The sequence below is a fragment of the Aegilops tauschii genome, chromosome 6, assembly GCF_002575655.3.
Source record: "Aegilops tauschii subsp. strangulata cultivar AL8/78 chromosome 6, Aet v6.0, whole genome shotgun sequence".
NCBI lineage: Eukaryota > Viridiplantae > Streptophyta > Magnoliopsida > Poales > Poaceae > Aegilops > Aegilops tauschii.
This window is the reverse complement of record NC_053040.3, coordinates 450,477,990-450,496,612: the sequence shown is the minus strand read 5'-3', so window position 1 is coordinate 450,496,612 and position 18,623 is coordinate 450,477,990. Positions and strand designations below refer to the sequence as shown.

The window sequence follows — 18,623 nt, the reverse complement described above, 5'->3', positions numbered from 1 at the left end:
AGCAATTCTGGGCTAGGCCTCCGGTTAATAGGTTAGTCCCAAATATAATATAAAAGTGAATAATAAAGCCCAATAATGTCGAACAGTAGATAAATAGCATGGAGCAATCAAAAATTATAGATACGTTGGAGACGTATCAGCAGCCGCCGCATCTGGCGGAGAAAGTCGATGTGGTCGTCATGAACTTCGGAGCTGTCCCAGGCTCCGGAGCGCGCCATGAGGGGCGTGGGGTTGGCAGATGAGCTCATCGGAGACAAACCACTGCAGCGCTCAGCGTGGCTTGGAGGCACTACGGCGAGAGGAAGAAGAAAGAGGAGAGAATGGGGTGGAGGGGCGCGCGTGCTCCGCCACTCCCCCTCCTCCCCCTACTTATAGGCCTACGGGTTGCGAAGCCGAGGGGCAATCGTGGGATTTACTGCGCCCACGACCCCACGCCCCCATGTTTATCGTGCAAGTTACTGCGCGCAGTAACTCCATGGGAAAACTCAACCGCCTACCTCGGCCGCAGCGGATCCGCTCGCGTGCCAAGGCCCGGTAGTGGCGGGCCCCGCCAGCAGGCGTGTCCCATCGCGAGCGTGGGCTGGCAGACTCGCCCGGCCGCTCGACGCCACGTGACATGCCCACAGCGGGCGGCGGCCTGGAGGCTTAGCAAGCACACCACTTGGTTCCCGCCGTCGCATTCGAAGTTTGGATAAGTCAGGCTGGACGAGGCCGACTCCCGCCAGTCGGCTCGGCAGAAGTCGGACGAATCTCCACCTCAAGCCCTCGGAGAAAGAAACTGCTGAGGCTCCTCGGCTGCTCAGCCACGGCACCTCACCAGCTTCGGGAACTACTGTCGGAGTAATGGGCCACGGGTAGGCTAACCCGAGTCCCTGAGCCTTTCAAGATAGCGGGGCTGGCTGCGCCCCTCAAGGCGTCAAGACGAGGTGCCACCTTCTGGTGGCCGGCTGGAGGAATAGCCGGCTGCCCGTAGACGGCCGAGTTCCAGAAGCCAGCATCAAGACAAGCTGACTCCTAGTGGGCGGCTTCCAGAGAAGCCGACCCCTAGCAGTCGGCCCGTGGCGCCCACGAAGCCCGCGCCCTCATCAAGAAAGACAAGACAGGGAGTGGCTACAGTATAGCCCATCCCTCCCAAATCCAGGGATGGGCGTGGCCATAGTGCACCGTACCGGCAGAGATCTCCGTCCGGCGCGGCACTGTTGCCACTCCACCCCTGACGTCACCACAAGCAGACGGAGCCCTGCTCCCACGACGGCCTGTCGGTACGGCTCAAGGACGACGGGCCCCACCGATCAGCAAGAGCCTAGAAGACGGCTAGAGCCCCACCAGTCGGATCCGAGGGAGGTCGGTCCCCAGCAGTCGGCCCGCCCCTTCCTCGGGACCCACGCGCCATTAACCAGACGAGACACAGAGTGGCTACAGTAATCGCCCGCCAGGCGGCGGGGCTGTAGCCACGCTCCCCTGACCGAGCCTGCGTCATTAGCATCACGGCTACAGTGATCAGCAGCAGACAAGACCCGTGAGCGGAGGGGGCGGCCTGTCGGCTCCGTACCCGACCAGTCGGTGGGGCCCACCAGGCGGCGGGCCCCAGCAGCCGGCGGAGAAGCCGGCAACCAGAGAGACTGACAGGCGGGTCCTACACCCGGCCGGATTACTATTGTACCCCTGGGGAGTAGGCCTATATAAACCCCCCAGGGCACCCATGCAAAGGGTTCCCAACCTGTTGGAACTAGACCGACCCATAGAGAAAGGAGAGAGCTAGCCCTGCTTTCTTCCACCTCTAGCAAACAGCTCGAGGAGCACCATTGTACTCACTAGTGCCTTAGTGATCATGCGGAGACCCCGCAGAGCAGGACTAGGGGTGTTATCTCCTAGGAGAGCCCCAAACCTGGGTAAAGTGCGCCGGCGTTCGTGTCTACGCCTCATCCCGCTTCCAGGCACCGGCGACGTTCTACTCGCTCCCACCATGATAAGCCATCCATTGGCATATGTCGCACCCAACCCCCGACAGATCATTTGCTTAGGAGTCAAGTAAACCTCTCTCTATATAAGGAGAGGAGATGTATCAATCTAATCAAGCAAGAAGCAATCATAATTTGCTCGGCTTCCCTTAGGGAGCCGGGAGACCTAAACCCTAGCCGCCTCCTGCCTTCGTTGCTCCCGTCGCAAGGACGGCGCCACGCCGCCGGCCGCCGCGCACCAGCCCTCGTCCTTCCCCCTCCTTCCCCTACAACCTACGCCCTAGATCCGGTAGGGCCCTAGCTCCTACCAATGAGCTCTTGGGACATCCCGTGCGAGTGCGACGGAGGGCTGAAAGGGTGGCCCATTTTGTTGCCTCATATCATGCCATTCAATGTCCCGCAGCCCATGATGATCTTCAGAAGGATCTCATTGAGAAGTGGTGGGCATGGAATGGGCGACAAAAGAGAAGTTATTGAACTATTTATTTTTGATTTATTTTGTCTGTGTTTGATCTTTTTGCTTGTGTTTGAAATGCATATGTTGTTTGTGCGAGAGTCGCGCGCTACCCGCCGCGCCAAACTAGACGATGGACGTGCAGGGGCGGAGCCAGGATTTAGACATGGGGGGCGAGAAAGATAATAATTGTTTGAGACACAACACTAAAATATAGTCTCAAAAGTAGAATTGATATGAATGGAAGCATATGTTTTGTAATAACATGAGATTAAATTATCATGTCAAATAGGTTGCTTCTCAAGTGGATTTGAATTCTCGGTAATATTTGAGCTTGTAAAATGAATCTATTTTCCATGAAATATTAAACAAGTGAACTTAGATTTCTAAACTACAATCTTCCCTAATTAGTAAGTTAAATTGGTTTGAAACGAATTGTACTGATTCACATGGATTACTATATACCATTGGTGTACCTTGATTCCTTGGAAGTCGATCTGTTGATGTGCGACGCCAGTGTTCAGGCCTGCCAGTGTTGCAGATGAGTACTTGTGGTCTCTCGTAGATTCAATTGCCCCGGGAGTGTACTGCCTTCTGCCCTGTGCGGCTGTGCCACAACCACAACGGCGGAAGCAGCGAGAAGCGACGTGGCGACGGGCGACGGCGCAAGAACGGACGGAGCGAGCTGACCTAGAAGCAACGAACGTGGTCATCGGATGGATAGGGAATTAACTACTCGATCTGACGGCTGGATGTAATCCATTTTTTACTGACACATGTGTACAACTTAGAGCATCTCCAATATATGGTCCAGTGTAAAAATAACTAACTTTTGAATCGTCCTGGAAAAACACTGCTCCAACAGATGGTCCATATGCAAAAAATTTGGACCGCGGCCTCCTCGTGATGTAAAATGCAACACCTCGCGATGCAAATATACATCACGAGATGCATCTGGTCCAAAACAAGCCGCCGCCCGCGAACGCCCAACCGCCACTTCATCTCCGTTCCCGCCCGCCCGCCCGCGACCTCCCGCCCGTCCGCCGCCGCCCCGCCACCTCCACACCCCGCTGCCGCCCCGCCGCACGCCGCCCGCATCAGATCCGGCGCCGCCCCGCCCCTCGCCGTTGTTTCCACGCCGCCCGCCCGCCGCTGTTTCCACGCCGCGTCGCCGCCCGCCCGCCCCGCAGCTCCGCCCCGCAGCCCGCCGACCGCCGCCCCGCAGCTCCGCCCCGCACGCCGCTGCCGCCCCACCCGCCACCGCCGCCCCGCAGCACCGCCCCGTCCGGCTCCGTCCGCCACCGCCCCGGCCGCACGCCGCTCCCGATGGCGCCGAAGAAGACGTCGAAGGGCAAGTCGGGCTTCTTCGGCGTGAGGCAGAAGCCCTCCGGTAACCGGGGTGTGGAGTTCTCCGACGCCAGAAGGCGTTGGTGGATCGGCACGTACCCCTCCGCCCACGAGGCCGCGCGTGCCTACGACGTGGCGGTGTGGCGTGCCGAGAGGCCTCGGTTGCACCTCAACTTTCCAGAGATCGAGAGTCGGGCGGTAGCGGAGATGCTTGTGCCGCAGGGCATCAACATGAAGGAGATCACGAAGAAGAAGAAGAAGAAGAAGAAGAAGAAGCCGTCGGTTGTCGTCAGTGCTGGCGAGACCGATGGGAGGCGATGGCCAGGTTTGCTCAGGAGCATCCGGAGTACGTCCAGGCCGAGCTGGAGTACTACTGGAAGCGTGAGGCGGAGCAGAAGAAGAAGGGGCCGAAGAAGGAGGATGAGGCCGGTCCCTCGACGGTGATCCCCATCGAGTCCTCTTCCGAGGAGGACTGGGCAGACTTCTCGGAGGAGGAGGAGGAGGAGGGGTGCAACGACCCGATGAAGGAGGAGTTCTGGGAGCAGTTCCGTAGCTCCGATGAGTAGTTTATCTAGCAGTTTGAATAAGTAGTAGTTGAAGTTGATGTATGAAACTATGTTGAATTTGATGTTTGAACTATGTTGAATGGACAAGTAGTATGTCATTTTTATATCTTCATTTTGGACCATCTATTGGAGTTGTTTTTTTGACCATCAATTTGGACCATCTGTTAGAGATGAGCTTTTTTCGAAGCTCCAAAACACATTTTTTGACGGTCCAAATTTTACATCTCTGGTTTTGGACCGCCAAATTTTGGACCATCTATTGAAGATGCTCTTAGCGATCAAGCGATCCTTTGTGCCTTTGGGCTGGGAAGTTGGCATGCTAGGCCATTAGCGCTAAACTACGACAGATCAGCCACCGTATACGTGTAGAAAGTAACGAAACCTAATAGGGGGGCGAGGTGATGGGGTGTTTGACCCCTGCTCGTACCCCCTGTCTCCGCCTCTGTGGACGCGCGGTAAAATAGTTTTTAGCGTGTGGCACGTTGGGCGGATGTTGAAGATGCTCCGAGGAATCTGCTCAGTGATCCTTCGACCTTGGAAAACGAAAATCGCTGGATCGCTCGCGACGGTCAGCAAAGGATGGACGCGCGATGAATAGAGCTGGCTTCAGGCACGCGGCGTTTCTGCATGCATGCATATCCCCCATGCCGGGCCGGCTCCCCACCATGCGGGCATGGGCTGGTGCAAGTCTGATACGTGCCCAAGCAGCCTGCCAGCGCGTGTGAGTTGTGACCATCCTCACTCATCGAATTAAGATCTTTCTTTAGCACGAAGTGGTAGAGTTACGTTAAAAAGAAATCACCTTTGCCGAGTGGAGGGACACTGACTACGACTATAGGGTGGTACCATGACGGCGACAAAGCTGACAAAGCGAAGAGTGGCGCCGTGCGTGCGGGCCGGGCGGTTTTCTCGCCACGCCGTGCGGGGATGGCCCAAATAAATGAAAGATCCTGTTGATGACGGGGAGAAAGGACGTCCTACTCGGCAGTCGGCAGGCACTCGCCGTCGCCGTCGCCGTCGTCCACGCCGGTGCGGCCGCCGCGAGCATGGTTGCACCGTTCAGCGTTTATGGAAGGGTGCAACAACCACTGGTGTACCTGTACCAGCCGCACGTCTTCCTTGGCCTTCGTGCAAAGAGCCGAGCCGTCAGGCGTAAGCTTCACGCCGGGACCAAATTTAAGGCGCGCGCGGACCGATCGATTCAGCCACCGGAGGAGGATCCACGCCGCCGCCGGCGACGCCACAGGGACGGAGTAGTCATCAATCAACCGAAGTGGGAGTGGTCCCATCGGCCTGAATTCACCAGAAACGGTCAAAAAAAGCGACCGTGTCTCTCCACCCAGTCTTCACGGACCGGAATCAAGTCCAAACGCACGCACACCACACCTCGCATGCACATCACACCTCGTGAACCTTGCCACGCCCCAAAACTCGCAAAAACAATTTGCACGAAAGAAAAACACAGTCTCATCAGTATGGAAAAAGGAGAGAAAGAAAACCAGAAAGGAAGTTTGGGGACACGAATTGTCGAGGATAGCGAGAAATTCCTCCGATCAGTACCATCCTCAAGCGTCCCTTGCGTGCGTGCTTATCCACAACGTAGCCATCCACAGTCCAAAACACACACAGGGTGTGATCGATGCTTTGTTGGAATGGGACAGATAACGACTCGCATCGCATCATCGAGCATTATCATCGTAGAAAATCTCCGTTGACAGGAAAGCTGGCCGCGAACGCCAAGCTTCGCTGGACGCCTCCTAACCAGCAGCAGTATTATTTGCATACAGAAAAATACTAGTACAAATAATCACACTAGTATTATTTTTAGAATATGATGATGGTGCTCCATCAAAGCTGGGAAATCTCCCGCCCGATGCAAAAAAAAAGGAAATCTCCCGCGTTCCCGCCAGCCTGCTGCCGACTACACACAACTATCAGACGTTGGCAAATGATGTCAACAAAAAAAATCAAAACTTGCAAAAAAAAAAAGAAAAAGAAAGAGCCGTGTGCAGCGCTGGCTCCGCCCAGAGCTGTCCACGCGCCAGCCGTGCGCGGGACGTGGCCGCGAGCGGCGCACGGCACACCCGAGGGCCAGCCAGAGCGCCAGACCGGCCCGGGTCAACCCGCCGCTGCCCGGGCCCACGCGCAGCGAGAGGTGATGGCGCCCACCCCAGCAGTCCTGAGCCGAGCAGCGAGAGGAGAGAAGAGTCGGAGCCGCCCACGACAAACCCGCCCGCTTTCCAAATCTCCTGCCCAAACCCCACACCAAAAACCAAATCACGCCACTTAAAACTCCTCCGGCGTGGCTCGTAACGAGTCGCCTACCGTGCGTTAATCCGGCGGATCCGAGCGTGCGTGCGTTCATTCATTAGCCCGCACAGACACGGAAAAGGAAGGCAGGCGAGAGGGGGAGGGAGAAGACCATCAGACCGTCCACCCATTCGTCCGGCGGCGGCGGCGGCGCACGGAGCAGCAGCAGCGGACGGGGATCAGCGAGCCGGGAAACCATCCCCGCCCAGGTGAGCCCGCTCGACGGGTTTCTCGCCCCCTTAGCAGTTCTCTCTGTGTGTTTTTTCCCGCGGATCTTCCCGGGAGTTTCGTCGACGGGCGCCGCCCCCGCCGTCGATTGCTTCCTCCTGCCTGCGCGGCGGGCGCGGGGGGGGGGGGGGGGGGGGGGGCTTGGGGCAGCAGTCAAACGGCGATTCTGGTGGGCGACCCCCGGGTCAAACTCCGAGATCGAGTGGTTGGCCTCTGCAATTTCGGTCCAGGCCAAACACTTCCACACTCGATTTAGTTTTCTTTGCTCTTTGTACTAAGTAGGCAGAGGAATCGATCGCAGAGTCTTAAGAAAACCGAGGAATCAATAATAGCAGCGTCGGATTATGCGGGTTTGTTTTGATCCGGTGTTGCTTTTTCTTAGATTCCGCCGTATGCTCTTCTTGGTGATGGATACTAGCGGAAAAGGTGCGTCGCCAACTCGGTGGGGCGCTTTTGGGTTACGGCCTTGGTACTACCGGAAAAAGTACGCGCAGTTAGTTATTAGGTGGCTTTCTGGCTGGATGTTGGAGTGAGATGCAAGCTGATTTGTTGTCCCGTACCAGGGAGCTGTCACCGGTTTACATGCTTTCTGGATTCAAAAAACCAGTTTGTTTGCGGTAGCTGATAAGGTAAAGTCCAGTTGAGTTGAATTTAGGTGATTCAAAGCTGACAACATGGTTTACTTGCTGGGTAGATGCTACAATTGGACCATGATCATCTTTGAAGGCACACTTTATGCTAGCCACATTATGCCGCAGAAACAAGTAGTCAAAGTTTATCACTTTGCTGGGTAAATGGAACTAAATGTGAACAAGTTTTCTGTTATTCAGTTCGTATTTGAGCGTGAAAAATATACAGAATAAATATACGTGGCCAAAACACTCAGTTATCTATAAGCAGCTTAATCCAATTGGATTATACTCCCTCCGTCCCAAAATAACTGCCTCAACTTCAGTACAGTTAGTACAATGTTGAGTTGTTCTAAAGTTGGGACAGTTATTTTGGGACGGAGGGAGTATATAATTTATACATGCTTCTGTGATATAATTCTTACCTCCTGATGCTATATGGCTTGTCTTCGTGTTCTCGATCACAGTGCTGAAATGAATATGTCCTTGCTTGCACGAGTAACAGGCATTTAGGATGGTGGATAACAAGAATGATGGGTCTGAAGGGGTCAAGTTCAACACGTCGCACCTGATGCAAACAACCGAAGAGGTTGCAAGAGCATTTATTGCCGCTGCTTCAGCTGCCACCGTGCAACCAACACGGCCGTCTGTCGTCTATTCGTCTGGGGAAGAGAGTGGCAGCCCAATGCAGAAGCTGCAGCAGCAATTCTCGAAGATAATGAAAGGGTTTTCAAATTCACCCGAAGTGTCTGGACCATACAACCCAGAAGTTCTCACGACACACAAGCGGCAGTGGTCGAGGTTCCAGCAGAAGTCATTGGTATGTATGTCACTACCTATGTTCAATTCATGTCTATCTATTGTACTCTACGTGGTGTGGGAATGTGGGATATGCTGTGCTGATTAACTAAGGTGCTTAATCAGAGCTGTAATGTTAACGATGTGATACCTGGCTTTTCAAACCACTAGGTATAAGTTCAACCAAACCATGTCAATTTTCTGTAGTTGTTCAGTGACTCAAAGTGTCTTTGTTTGCAGCTATTGTTCAAGCATAAAACTCGTGTTTGCAGTTCATGCTACAAACAATATCTACTTGATTTTCTTCCACTATTCTATGTAGGACATAATCTATGTGCGGTCACATGACACAATGCCATTTGTGTTGTTATCTGTATTGCTGTAATGTCTACATTCATGCAATGTTGCTTTGAAGGGTCATTGTCAGAGAAAATTATACTCCATGTTGATACAAGTGGAGTCCTATCACTGATAGCCCTTAATTGGAATCTTTTGGTTAGGAGCCTAGCAAGCAGTGATTGATCAATTATTGCTAAATTGCTTAAAACTTATGAAAAACTTTGTTATGCTTGGGTTAGAGGTTTGGGTATTTGACTTGTGAGCTGCGAGAGCTATTCTACTGTTGGGATATTCATGTAGTCATAGTGTGAAGTAGTCTCATATTTTTTATATCAAGGAGAAATTACCTTTGTTCTGTTGTAAACCTTGAAATTGGGCTGCATACCCAAGTACCTTCTACACGAGTGTATAAGTATTTATTACACCTGCATACACAATTTTTTTGCCTTTGGGGTTACTGAAATCTGATTTAAGTGCAATAGATAGGTATGTAACGTAGGCTGTTGCTTCTATTTGGCCGACTGCCGACTGCTTCCTGCTGAAATGGCCTATCATTTTGGAACTAGTAGGACTGGTAATTTTGGCAAATGTCGAAGAACATAGTGCCTCAAGTTCTTTTTTTTGGTTGGAACAGGGTAATAGGTGCATCAAAGAACCATCACATCTTTTTGAGAGCATAGTGATTGTTGGGCTTCCTCCTCAGGCAGATATCCATGAGCTAGAAAACATTGCTCTAGGGAGAAATGATGATGATGCAAAGAAATCAAGACATATATTTGGCAACAACCATCACCAAGTTCATGCCGTATCAAATTTGGAACCTCAGGTTATCACTCACATCATCTATTGTTGCATGTTCTTATAAAATGGAGGTCCTATTGCTGCTTTTCTTCATGTGTCTGAACCTCAGGATATTTTGTCTTGTCCTTAAGGTCCTTTTTGCGTACCCCCCTGAGAGGTCTCTTCCGCTTAAGTACAAGGATATCGTCTCGTTCTGCCTTCCTGGAGGTGCACAGGTCTGCCATTCGAACTACATAACCCTGATACTTTGCATTTCTGTATAATAAACGTTTGCAACGATTATACATTAAACTTCAATTTTACTAAGTTTTATGGTGCTTCCTGTATAGGTTATATCTTGTTTACTGGGTTGACATATTGTTATGTCTGGTTCAGTTCATAATACTGTAACTTGCCACCTGGGTTACATTTCTAATTATAATACAATAAAAAAAAGTTGGCAATGCCCATGTGTAGGAAACAGAGTGAGGAGACGTCGAGAGAGAAGAAGACAAAGTAAAAAAATATATATTAGTTGGCACTAGCATGTCCAGCCCCTGCTGAGTCACCAGCCTAGTTGTCTACATCCACCACGTATGAAATAGTGCAATAACGTGACAAAAATCTCCTCAGGGGGTCCATTAGAGAAAAGCCTGGGGTGTCAGTTAGACAGGTTTGAAATATAGGGCTGGAGTAGACACACTCCTATGGGCTATGGACCAGGTGGTCATTTAGACTGTTTTGGACATACAGTGACATTTCAACGTTGCCAAGTAAATATTCAATCAGAACAAGCTGTACCAGGAAATTTAGTCGATAAAAACAGTGAAACTAGAAATAGTCATCTGGCGGCTATCAAGTTTCAGTATGTCCATTGCCCTCGCCATACACACCCATACCTACCCTTTTTTTTCTGTATGCTCCAATCGACTAATATAGTGTTGTCCCTCGTACAAAAAATCTTGGAAATCTCAGAGAAATAGAATTTACTTTCTGTCTGGCAAATCTGTAACTGCTAAATTTTGTGGGTGAGTATGGTCCATAATCCTAATTTCATGCCCGAATTAGCTTCATGTTGTTGGTGTTTCTTCAATATTTATGCAGAGCTTATAAGAAGAGCATAGAAACACTTCTTACCAAATAATTTACATATATTTACATTTGTAATAGGTTAATGCTGTTGAACGGACTCCATCATTCAGCGAGCTGAACGAAATTCTCCTAGGGCAGGTGACTTTCTCAGCACAGTTCGTGTTTTATTCTTATAATATCTCTGTAGTCGTGAAGTTTCTCCTCCAACCACATTGCAGACTATGCTGCAAGATTTACAGTTGTAACATACTACATGTTTCCTTTTTAATCTAGTCTATTTGGGGTTCTGATGTGAATCTTACTTTCTATATTGTCTTTTTCAGGAACATCTAAAAGAAAGCAATCAATCTTTCGTCTTCCGTTTACAGGTATATTTACATCTTTCTCTCTTACACCGTTTCACTGTACTGGGGCTCTGACATTGAGAGTTTGCAGGTTGCTGATGATCCTACATTATATGGATGCTGTGTATTGGTGGAAGAGATTGTACAAAGACCCTCAAAGCTAGTTTCAATGCTCACGAATGAGAAACCTGTATTTCCACGCCGGAGTCGTTATGTAGTAACCACGCCACGGTGTTATTGCATCCTGTCCAGGCTGCCATTCTTTGAACTGCATTTTGGGGTGCTGCAGAGGTAGCGTACAGTGCTCTCCATTATCTCCGGTTATCTTACTGTATTTGTAATATCTGAATTTCTCTTCAGTTTGAGTCTGTTGGTCTGTCAATCTTTTTGAGGTGGTAGAAATGGAAACCTACTTAATCTGTAACGAATTTACAAAATTCTTCTATTTTTTCTACTTAATCTGTAATGAATTTACAAAATTCTTCTATTTTTTCTTCTAGAAATTATGTTTGCAAGTTATTCATTCATATAATTTACCAATATCCTTATGTCTGAGCTTTATGTTGCATTGATGACCTTACAGATTCATTTTCTATTTTTGGATCTATCAGTATAGTTTCAACCCTGCAACTCGTATATCCGCTCCATATTTTGCACAGTACTTTGCTGTCCTCTAGTTACAGTACATAAATTTTGCATTGTACGAATAAGGTATTAATGTTACATTCTGGAAGCTTTTGGTTTGATTTGTCTTGAGTCTTTGTCAAACATTCTTGCATGGGTGTCTTTGATGCTATCACACATTCAGCATTGATGGTCTACCCTTTGCATTTGCCTCTCCATAAGTGTCTGCCGTGTTTCTTATGCAGTATTCTTATGGAAGAACGACTTGAATGGCTCACGGATGGTGTTAGCATGCTAACCTCATTATCGCCTGAAGAGGAATGTGAGGATGGTGATATTTGTGAAGGCTCCGAAATCGTAGGACAGGAACTGTATTTTGGTTGTACAACAGTAGAAAAATCCTTTGAACCAAGTGTGGAAGTTTCTCCAAAGCAGCTCTCTGACACGGACAGCAATTCTGAGTGTAGGGAGAACCAACTGGACTTCATCTCCCAAGAAGTCCAACAGGAAAGTGGTTCTCCTGTCAAAGAAGAACAAAATGTTCTTGTAACAGGAACAGCTACTCAGTGTTATACCGCAGCAGAGTCTGACAATTCTGTTTCAGAAGATACACCGACTGGTGTATCTGGAGTTAAGCTTGATGAACCGGATTCCTTACCCATCATTCCGAATGAATCTGATACCAAGGAAGATTCTCATGTTCTTTCACATGAAGATGTGATTGATGGAGAACTTGATATCTTTGTCAATGATACTATCTTGCCGCTTATACGGTCTCGCCTTAGTGAAGGATCTGAATCATCACCAAGGTATGGTTATGGTATCCTCCAAATCAATTAGCTTTTAGCACAGCCTGCTATTTTCCTCAACACACAATCGGCCTAGTCTTGACCCCTAATGTTGCTGTGAACACTTTTAACATTATAGCTAGATAACCAATAAAGGTTGGCGGGAACTGTTGTGCTGCTCTCAGTTCTTATTTTCTTACCTCAGGTTCTCTTGTCATGTCTGTTATTAACTGTTGACACGTTATGAATGCGAAGCATGCTTGTTTGCAAACTATATTTTACGTGTGCATCAGTCCCTGATTAAAATAGTAAAACAGTTATCACCATTTTCTGCAGTTCCCAAGACTCTCCTTCTGAAAGCATAAATTTGAGAAATGATACCCCCGACTTGGACTTGGAGGAGCCATCTTCCATTGGTCATGGAGACGTAGTCGGGCACAACAGTATATTGCGATGGGCTAAGGTTCTGTATGCATGAAATTATGCAATATTTTGCTCAGCTCCTCTCTGTGAATTTGTTGAGTAACTTGATGTTTTCTCCAGGCCAAAAAGTATGGATCTCTACAAGTTGTCTGTCAGTACTACCAGTTGCAGTGTCCTGTCAGGGGTTCATCACTTAATTTTCATCCGTTGGAGCACCTGCACTCATTGAAGTTTCACCGGCCAGGTGAAACTGCTCTTCATCTTGCCGGGTCGACTATTGATCTTCGGTCACGTGATACAAGCTTAGAGGTGGCTGAGGTAATTTACGGGATGCATTGCCACATTATGCATTTAGCGCTGACCTACTTTGGTGTAACGTTCACGTCTGTTATATTTAGTATGATAAATATAAGAACAATAATATGCACGTGACATATCTATTCCTATTTCAGATGCGTAATGCACTCTTCGCTGAAGAGGAATCGACTGCTTTATCCACATGGGCTGTTGCAACAATATGTGGATGCCTCAGGTTGGAACATGTAAGTATCCCTGATTTATTCCCAAGATGAAATGTTTCCTTTGCGGGACCTAGTTATTTCTTCTATCATGCTATTTGCTTGAGACTGTCGTTGGAAAACCCACATCTAAACATACAAAATGTGAGAGCCCCCTGCCAAGAGTTTAATTGTTTCTTATTATAATTTTGAACCTGTAGTCATAAATATTTGCAAGTGTCTGGTTTGCATGTTCGATGTGCACATCTTTCAATGGATTTATAAACAGTTCACAACCAAATTGTCAGTTTTTTTGAAAACTGCATCATCTGTTAGTTTTACTCTTTAAGTATATGATGTAACCTTGTTAGTGAAGAACTCCTTTTGTTCTTGAAAGAGGGCAACATGGAATTTTAATTGGTTGCTTTAGTGCCTGTAGTGTGTTATCCACTTTAATGCATTCCTTTCTTGATCCTTGGCATCACTTTTGTTACACTCTACTGCTACACTTCCATTGCAGTAAATGTTTTATGCCTTTATTTACTGTAATGATTGATTGATGTGTCATTCTACATTCTTGGGCTCTAGTTTTATCTGTCTTGCACACAAACTGATTGTCTATAAATTGCTTGTGAGCACTTAATTTTACCTGTAGTAGTTACCAACTTGGAATTAATTTTATTGACAGGTAATTACGCTTTTTGCTGCCGCGCTCCTGGAGAAACAGATTGTTATTGTCTGTTCTAATTTGGTATTGTTCCAACCTTCAACATATTTTGACATTCTTATTCACACCTTTTGTGTTGATATTGCACACCAGTTAATCTGATAATTTTCTTGATCTGTGTGTTAGCTAACAATTTTCTGTTATGGCAAATAGAACAATCATACATGAGTTGTTATTTAATAAAGAATATTGTTTTGATGACCAGGGAATGCTTTCAGCTTCAGTTTTATCCATAATACCTCTAATACGGCCATATCAGTGGCAGAGTCTACTCATACCGGTACTTACATTTTGTTCCTCTGAGTGCTCAGATCTGAACTTGATGGCTAGGCAATGTATTCATGCTTACCTCTTGTGATGTCTGCATCATTTAATACAGGTTTTGCCAAATGACATGCTGGATTTTCTGGACGCGCCTGTTCCATACATTGTGAGTTCCCAAGCTTATTGACATATTTTGGTTTGATTAAAGTAGAGGAAATTGTGGAGAAACGGTAGAGATATGTTTTTAGTCTTCACACTAAGGCTGATGGAAGGCAGTTAGGCCCAGTCCCTACAGAAAGGCAAGAAAATTGGGCTAAATTTACCGCCTGTCTGAAGTGATGGGATCTGTTCTGCGTATCCATTATCCAAGCAAGCCTGTAGCCAGGGAGGGATGAGAAGGGAATATTTTTGGGGGATGGGATTGAAGGAGAGATACATATCTCACATTGGGTGAACACCAAAATGTAGATATTGGTCCATTTGGTTGCAATTTGGCACATCGATCACCATCTATTTGAAACTAGTGTGTATGCGCGTGCAATGCACGTCTTTACAGTGTGGTGTGATTCCGGCAAAAGAAAAAAAAGCATACGTTACTTTGAAAAATGAATTCCGAGCAAAAAATTATATTGTTGATGTACGCGAAATAGAGTTTAGAAATTTACTACTTGGTAGTACAAAATACAACTACTGCCTGCGGTCATCCAGAAATTTTCGAAGAATAAAAGGAAAGATGTACGTGATGGAACCCACAAATTGTTTACTTCAACTTTAGTTTATCCTAGAGACCATCTCACATCGGCTCAAAACCTACACTTCTTTTTTACTCATCACAACCTGACAATTGCAGCATAGTAGAGGAGGCATAGGTCTTCTTTTCTGGGAGGTATGATGCGATGCAGCTATGGTTCCAGAACCAAGTAGATTCAGCCGAGGGCACTGTTCACTGCGAATCCCTCTAATCTCAGCCGTTAGATTTAGGACATCAGTGGCTAGGATTGATGGTCTAGGTGCAATCCAAGACTCGTACACTATATAGTAGTACAGATAAATTTTTGTTGAGTTAATTTGAACTGTCTGGTCCACGACTAACAATTATTGTCATGTTTAGGTTGGTGTGCAGAACAAAACACCTGATCTGCAATCCAGGCTAGCAAATGCCGTGATAATTGATGCCAACAAGAATCAGGTGCCTGCAAAGTGTCTTACCTTCTATTTACCTGTGATATTTTGTTACTTTCTGGAGACAAATTCTGTCCACTACTGTGTATTGCCTGCGTAGTGCTTTCCTATTTCCTTTTTACAAATTTGCTGATTTGGAGACTTGTACATCATCAGTTTCGCTTGTAGTATAATTTTTTAAAGCATCTAATGCTGTAGTATCATGGTTGATGATGTAAATAATGCGACAAGCTATTACTGATGGACGAAATCATGCTGGATGTAGATTAAGTCTGCTTCAGTACCGCAACTTCCACAACAGAAAGAATTGCTTTCTGCGTTGCGGCCGTATCATTCAAGACTTGTGGGTGAAAGTTATCTCGCTAGGAAGCGCCCTGTCTATGAATGCACAGACGCCCAGGTTTGTTATAGTTTTTCTGTGCTGAAGTATAAGCATTTTCTGTATCCTGTGGATTTTCACTTCTGACATCATTCTAAACTTCTGAGCATACAGGTGGAAGCAGCCAAAGGTTTCTTGGCAGTTCTTAGATCCCACCTTGATTCTCTGTGCTCCAACTTAAGATCTCACACTATTACCAATGTGCAATCCAACAATGACAAGGTATGTTGTCAAAATGCATGGTCTGTGTATTCTTGTGTGCCTTCTTTTGTTGAACAAATTGTCTTGTGCCCCAAGTGTGTTACTAAACAGGATTTTATCAGCAGATATATACAAGTGCAGGATACTCGTTGCTAATTTTGAGTCTTTTCTTTATCATAAAAAAAACTGCCAATTGCCAACTGTAAACATGTGTAGAATATTTGTTGTTGACCCGAGTCTATTTTTTAACATAAAAAACACCCCTAATTACTGATTGTCTTTTGCTGTCTTTACACAGGTTTCCTTAATTTTAAGGGAGAGCTTCATTGGTTCTTTCCCGGCCCGAGATAGGCCTTTTATGAAGGTATTAATTTGCAACCTTCTCATTTTCATTGCCTTCGATGTAGTTTGAGTGCCATATTTGGACAACGCTTTCAAGGTACTGATTCTCAGGTTGAGCAATACCTAGAGGTCTTCTCTTTTTGGCTGAGTTTTTATATCTTTTGCAAGAATCGTTTTTGCCACTTAACATATGATAGGCATATGTGTGTTCATTGAGACATACTGTGGCACAGACTAATATATGCAGTTCATTCATTTTTGTTTGACAGCTGTTTCTGGACACACAATTGTTCTCGGTACATACAGACCTAGTTCTTTCCTTTTATCAGAAGGACTGAGTCTGTCTCCTGATGATTTGACTGTGTCATCAGCGACATGATTTTTCAAAGGTGCAAAACTAAACTTTGCTCTTTGTATTGTAATGTCGTGTGTCACTTCTTTGCCCTCTTTCAAAATATGAGTTACAAGATTGTACAACTCCAAAATTTTGTTAGCAGCATTTTCCTTAGCCCTTAAGTACAGTACTATAACTTTATTAGGTTTGCAGCTTTGGTTGTAGACCTTCGTTCTACCCCCCAAAACTCAAATCCTATGTTGTCAATCAGGTGACAGGAAATTCCATGTGCTAACATTGTCCATCAGCTTTATTGCTTTTCTAACTAACCATCTTTCACCAGCTTTAAATTATATAATATTGTATCTCTGCTTAAAAAATAAACAGTGCCTTCAAATAACATCTGATGGATCCGTTTGCATCGCAGCCTTTGTGAACATTGAGCTCAACTGTACATACCGTCGTAGAAGCTGCCATTTATAACATTGGCAGCCCATAGTGGACTAGAAGCTGCAAGGGACAACCCATATACTGTTGGCGAAGCTGTAGATGATTGAGATCCAGTTAATGTTATACCAGAAAATGCCCGTCGGGCTGTTGTAAATTAGCTCTGCTTGGCTGTGCTACATCAGAAGACTTTGTAGGCAGTAGTTGTTGCCATAGGGAACCTTCTGGCTTGTTCTTCCTACAATGCAATGCACTCCAATGGTCCGTGTTCACTGCAAAATTGCTGGACATGGGATCTCAATGCTCCTTTTGCAGCGCAGCTAGTCCGTATATGGGGAGGAAACCGGAAACATGCACCGTAATTTAAGCAGAAACTAGAGTTAAAACTGATGCAATGTCGAAGGACTATTTGTATCTCAATTTTGACGCGTGATGTTCTGTATTGTATAGAAACAGTTCGGAGTGATGTCGAAGGGCTTTCATCAAGTCATGATTGTTGTAAGACACCCCACTCGGATTTTGGAGTTTGATATCAGTTTTGTGGAGATACCAACTTGTCTGGATTTGGATATCAGTCTCGACTCTTGCAAGATATCATCCTGTATCGCCTTGTATGTTCCAGTGCCCCTGTCAAAGCAAGAAGGCCCAAGAAGTGTGTTGAGTCAGTTACCCTGCCTAGCCTAAACGTACTACAGTTAATTGGCTTCACCGAGAGACTGATTTGAATCCTAAAGCAGACGAGGAGGCGAAACCACGCACGCCATTTTGTTGGAATTCTTTCCATGGCCCAAGCTGCTTGACAGACCGCTACTGATAGAAACCAAGCCCAGGTCTTTTCTCATATCGAGTTTAGACTCCTTTCAGAGAGTGCCATCTGTTTACATGAATCACAAAACATCTTTGGTCTTCTCCCTCCTCTCACCCAACCTTAAGCTTGATCGATCAACGACAACAAAACTGACCAATTAAATGGCTTCAAACCAATGCCATACAGGCAGTGATCCATATAATTGACTATTGAACAAGTTCGTAGCCAAAGAGTTAAAATATTGAGCTTGTGCTTAAGAGGTTCGTGAGAGAAAAGGATCCATGACCCAACGAGCTAAAAGCTTCGTGGAACTGAAGTGTTGAGTATATTAGCAATTTTTTGATTAATTTAATTAAAAAATAGATCACGAACATGGCATGGACAATATTAATCATATACTGATTTCTAACCAGAAGAAGACGTACTACACATATAGTTAGTACTGCTAAAACATGCATAAATAAAAGCGGGATAAACATGCTATACCCTCCAGTAGTAGGCCAGCCCGAAGCCAAGTTGGCGGCGTTACCGGGGACCTCAGTAGTGAGCTTCTTGGCAGCGAGTCTCTCGGCGTCGGTGAACATGGTGATGACGAAGATGACGCAGACGTAGACGAAGTAGTCGATGTAGACGAACAATGGCGAGTAGTCGCGTAGGAGACGCTCCCCAAAAACTAATCGCCCCTTTCCTGTACAGGATCTCAAGAGGCGGGGTTTCAGAGGGCTGCTCTCTCGTGCATAGGGTGGATGGGATGGGATC

General features: G+C 46.7%; 2 protein-coding genes across 3 annotated transcripts; both read left to right on the top strand.

Annotated features, from left to right (window-relative positions):
• Positions 1-3,741: 3,741 nt before the first annotated feature.
• LOC109747680 (uncharacterized) lies at positions 3,742-4,328 on the top strand. The gene is made up of 2 exons (XM_020306708.1): positions 3,742-4,040; positions 4,088-4,328. The coding sequence occupies exons 1-2, from the start codon at positions 3,742-3,744 to the stop codon at positions 4,326-4,328; spliced, it is 540 nt and encodes a 179-aa protein (XP_020162297.1).
• A 2,143-nt stretch (positions 4,329-6,471) lies between these two features.
• On the top strand, positions 6,472-17,605 carry LOC109747688 (uncharacterized). 2 transcript variants are annotated; one of them, XM_020306711.4, is made up of 20 exons: positions 6,472-6,847; positions 8,001-8,315; positions 9,267-9,458; positions 9,565-9,648; positions 10,583-10,642; positions 10,828-10,872; positions 10,940-11,139; positions 11,718-12,281; positions 12,597-12,723; positions 12,804-13,001; positions 13,136-13,225; positions 13,869-13,931; positions 14,113-14,187; positions 14,287-14,337; positions 15,283-15,360; positions 15,619-15,753; positions 15,847-15,954; positions 16,232-16,297; positions 16,545-16,664; positions 17,037-17,605. In XM_020306711.4, exons 2-19 carry the CDS (start codon positions 8,010-8,012, stop codon positions 16,611-16,613), a joined length of 2,511 nt encoding a protein of 836 aa, XP_020162300.1. In that variant the 5' UTR covers positions 6,472-6,847; positions 8,001-8,009; the 3' UTR covers positions 16,614-16,664; positions 17,037-17,605. The 2 variants fall into 2 exon arrangements, with proteins under 2 accessions (XP_020162300.1, XP_040248810.1); XM_040392876.3 differs by having other exon boundaries at positions 6,519-6,847; positions 16,232-16,372; positions 17,037-17,336.
• Positions 17,606-18,623: the final 1,018 nt, after the last annotated feature.

Bases quoted from the DNA above. Each gene is read 5' to 3' on its own strand.
- LOC109747680 (XM_020306708.1), top strand. From the start codon at position 3,742: ATGGCGCCGAAGAAGACGTCGAAGGGCAAGTCGGGCTTCTTCGGCGTG. The intron at 4,041-4,087 runs GTCGGTTGTCGT...GGCGATGGCCAG, and splicing joins AAGAAGAAGAAGAAGAAGCC to GTTTGCTCAGGAGCATCCGG.
- LOC109747688 (XM_020306711.4), top strand. From the start codon at position 8,010: ATGGTGGATAACAAGAATGATGGGTCTGAAGGGGTCAAGTTCAACACG. The intron at 9,459-9,564 runs GTTATCACTCAC...CTTGTCCTTAAG, and splicing joins TATCAAATTTGGAACCTCAG to GTCCTTTTTGCGTACCCCCC. The intron at 16,298-16,544 runs GTATTAATTTGC...TTTGTTTGACAG, and splicing joins GAGATAGGCCTTTTATGAAG to CTGTTTCTGGACACACAATT.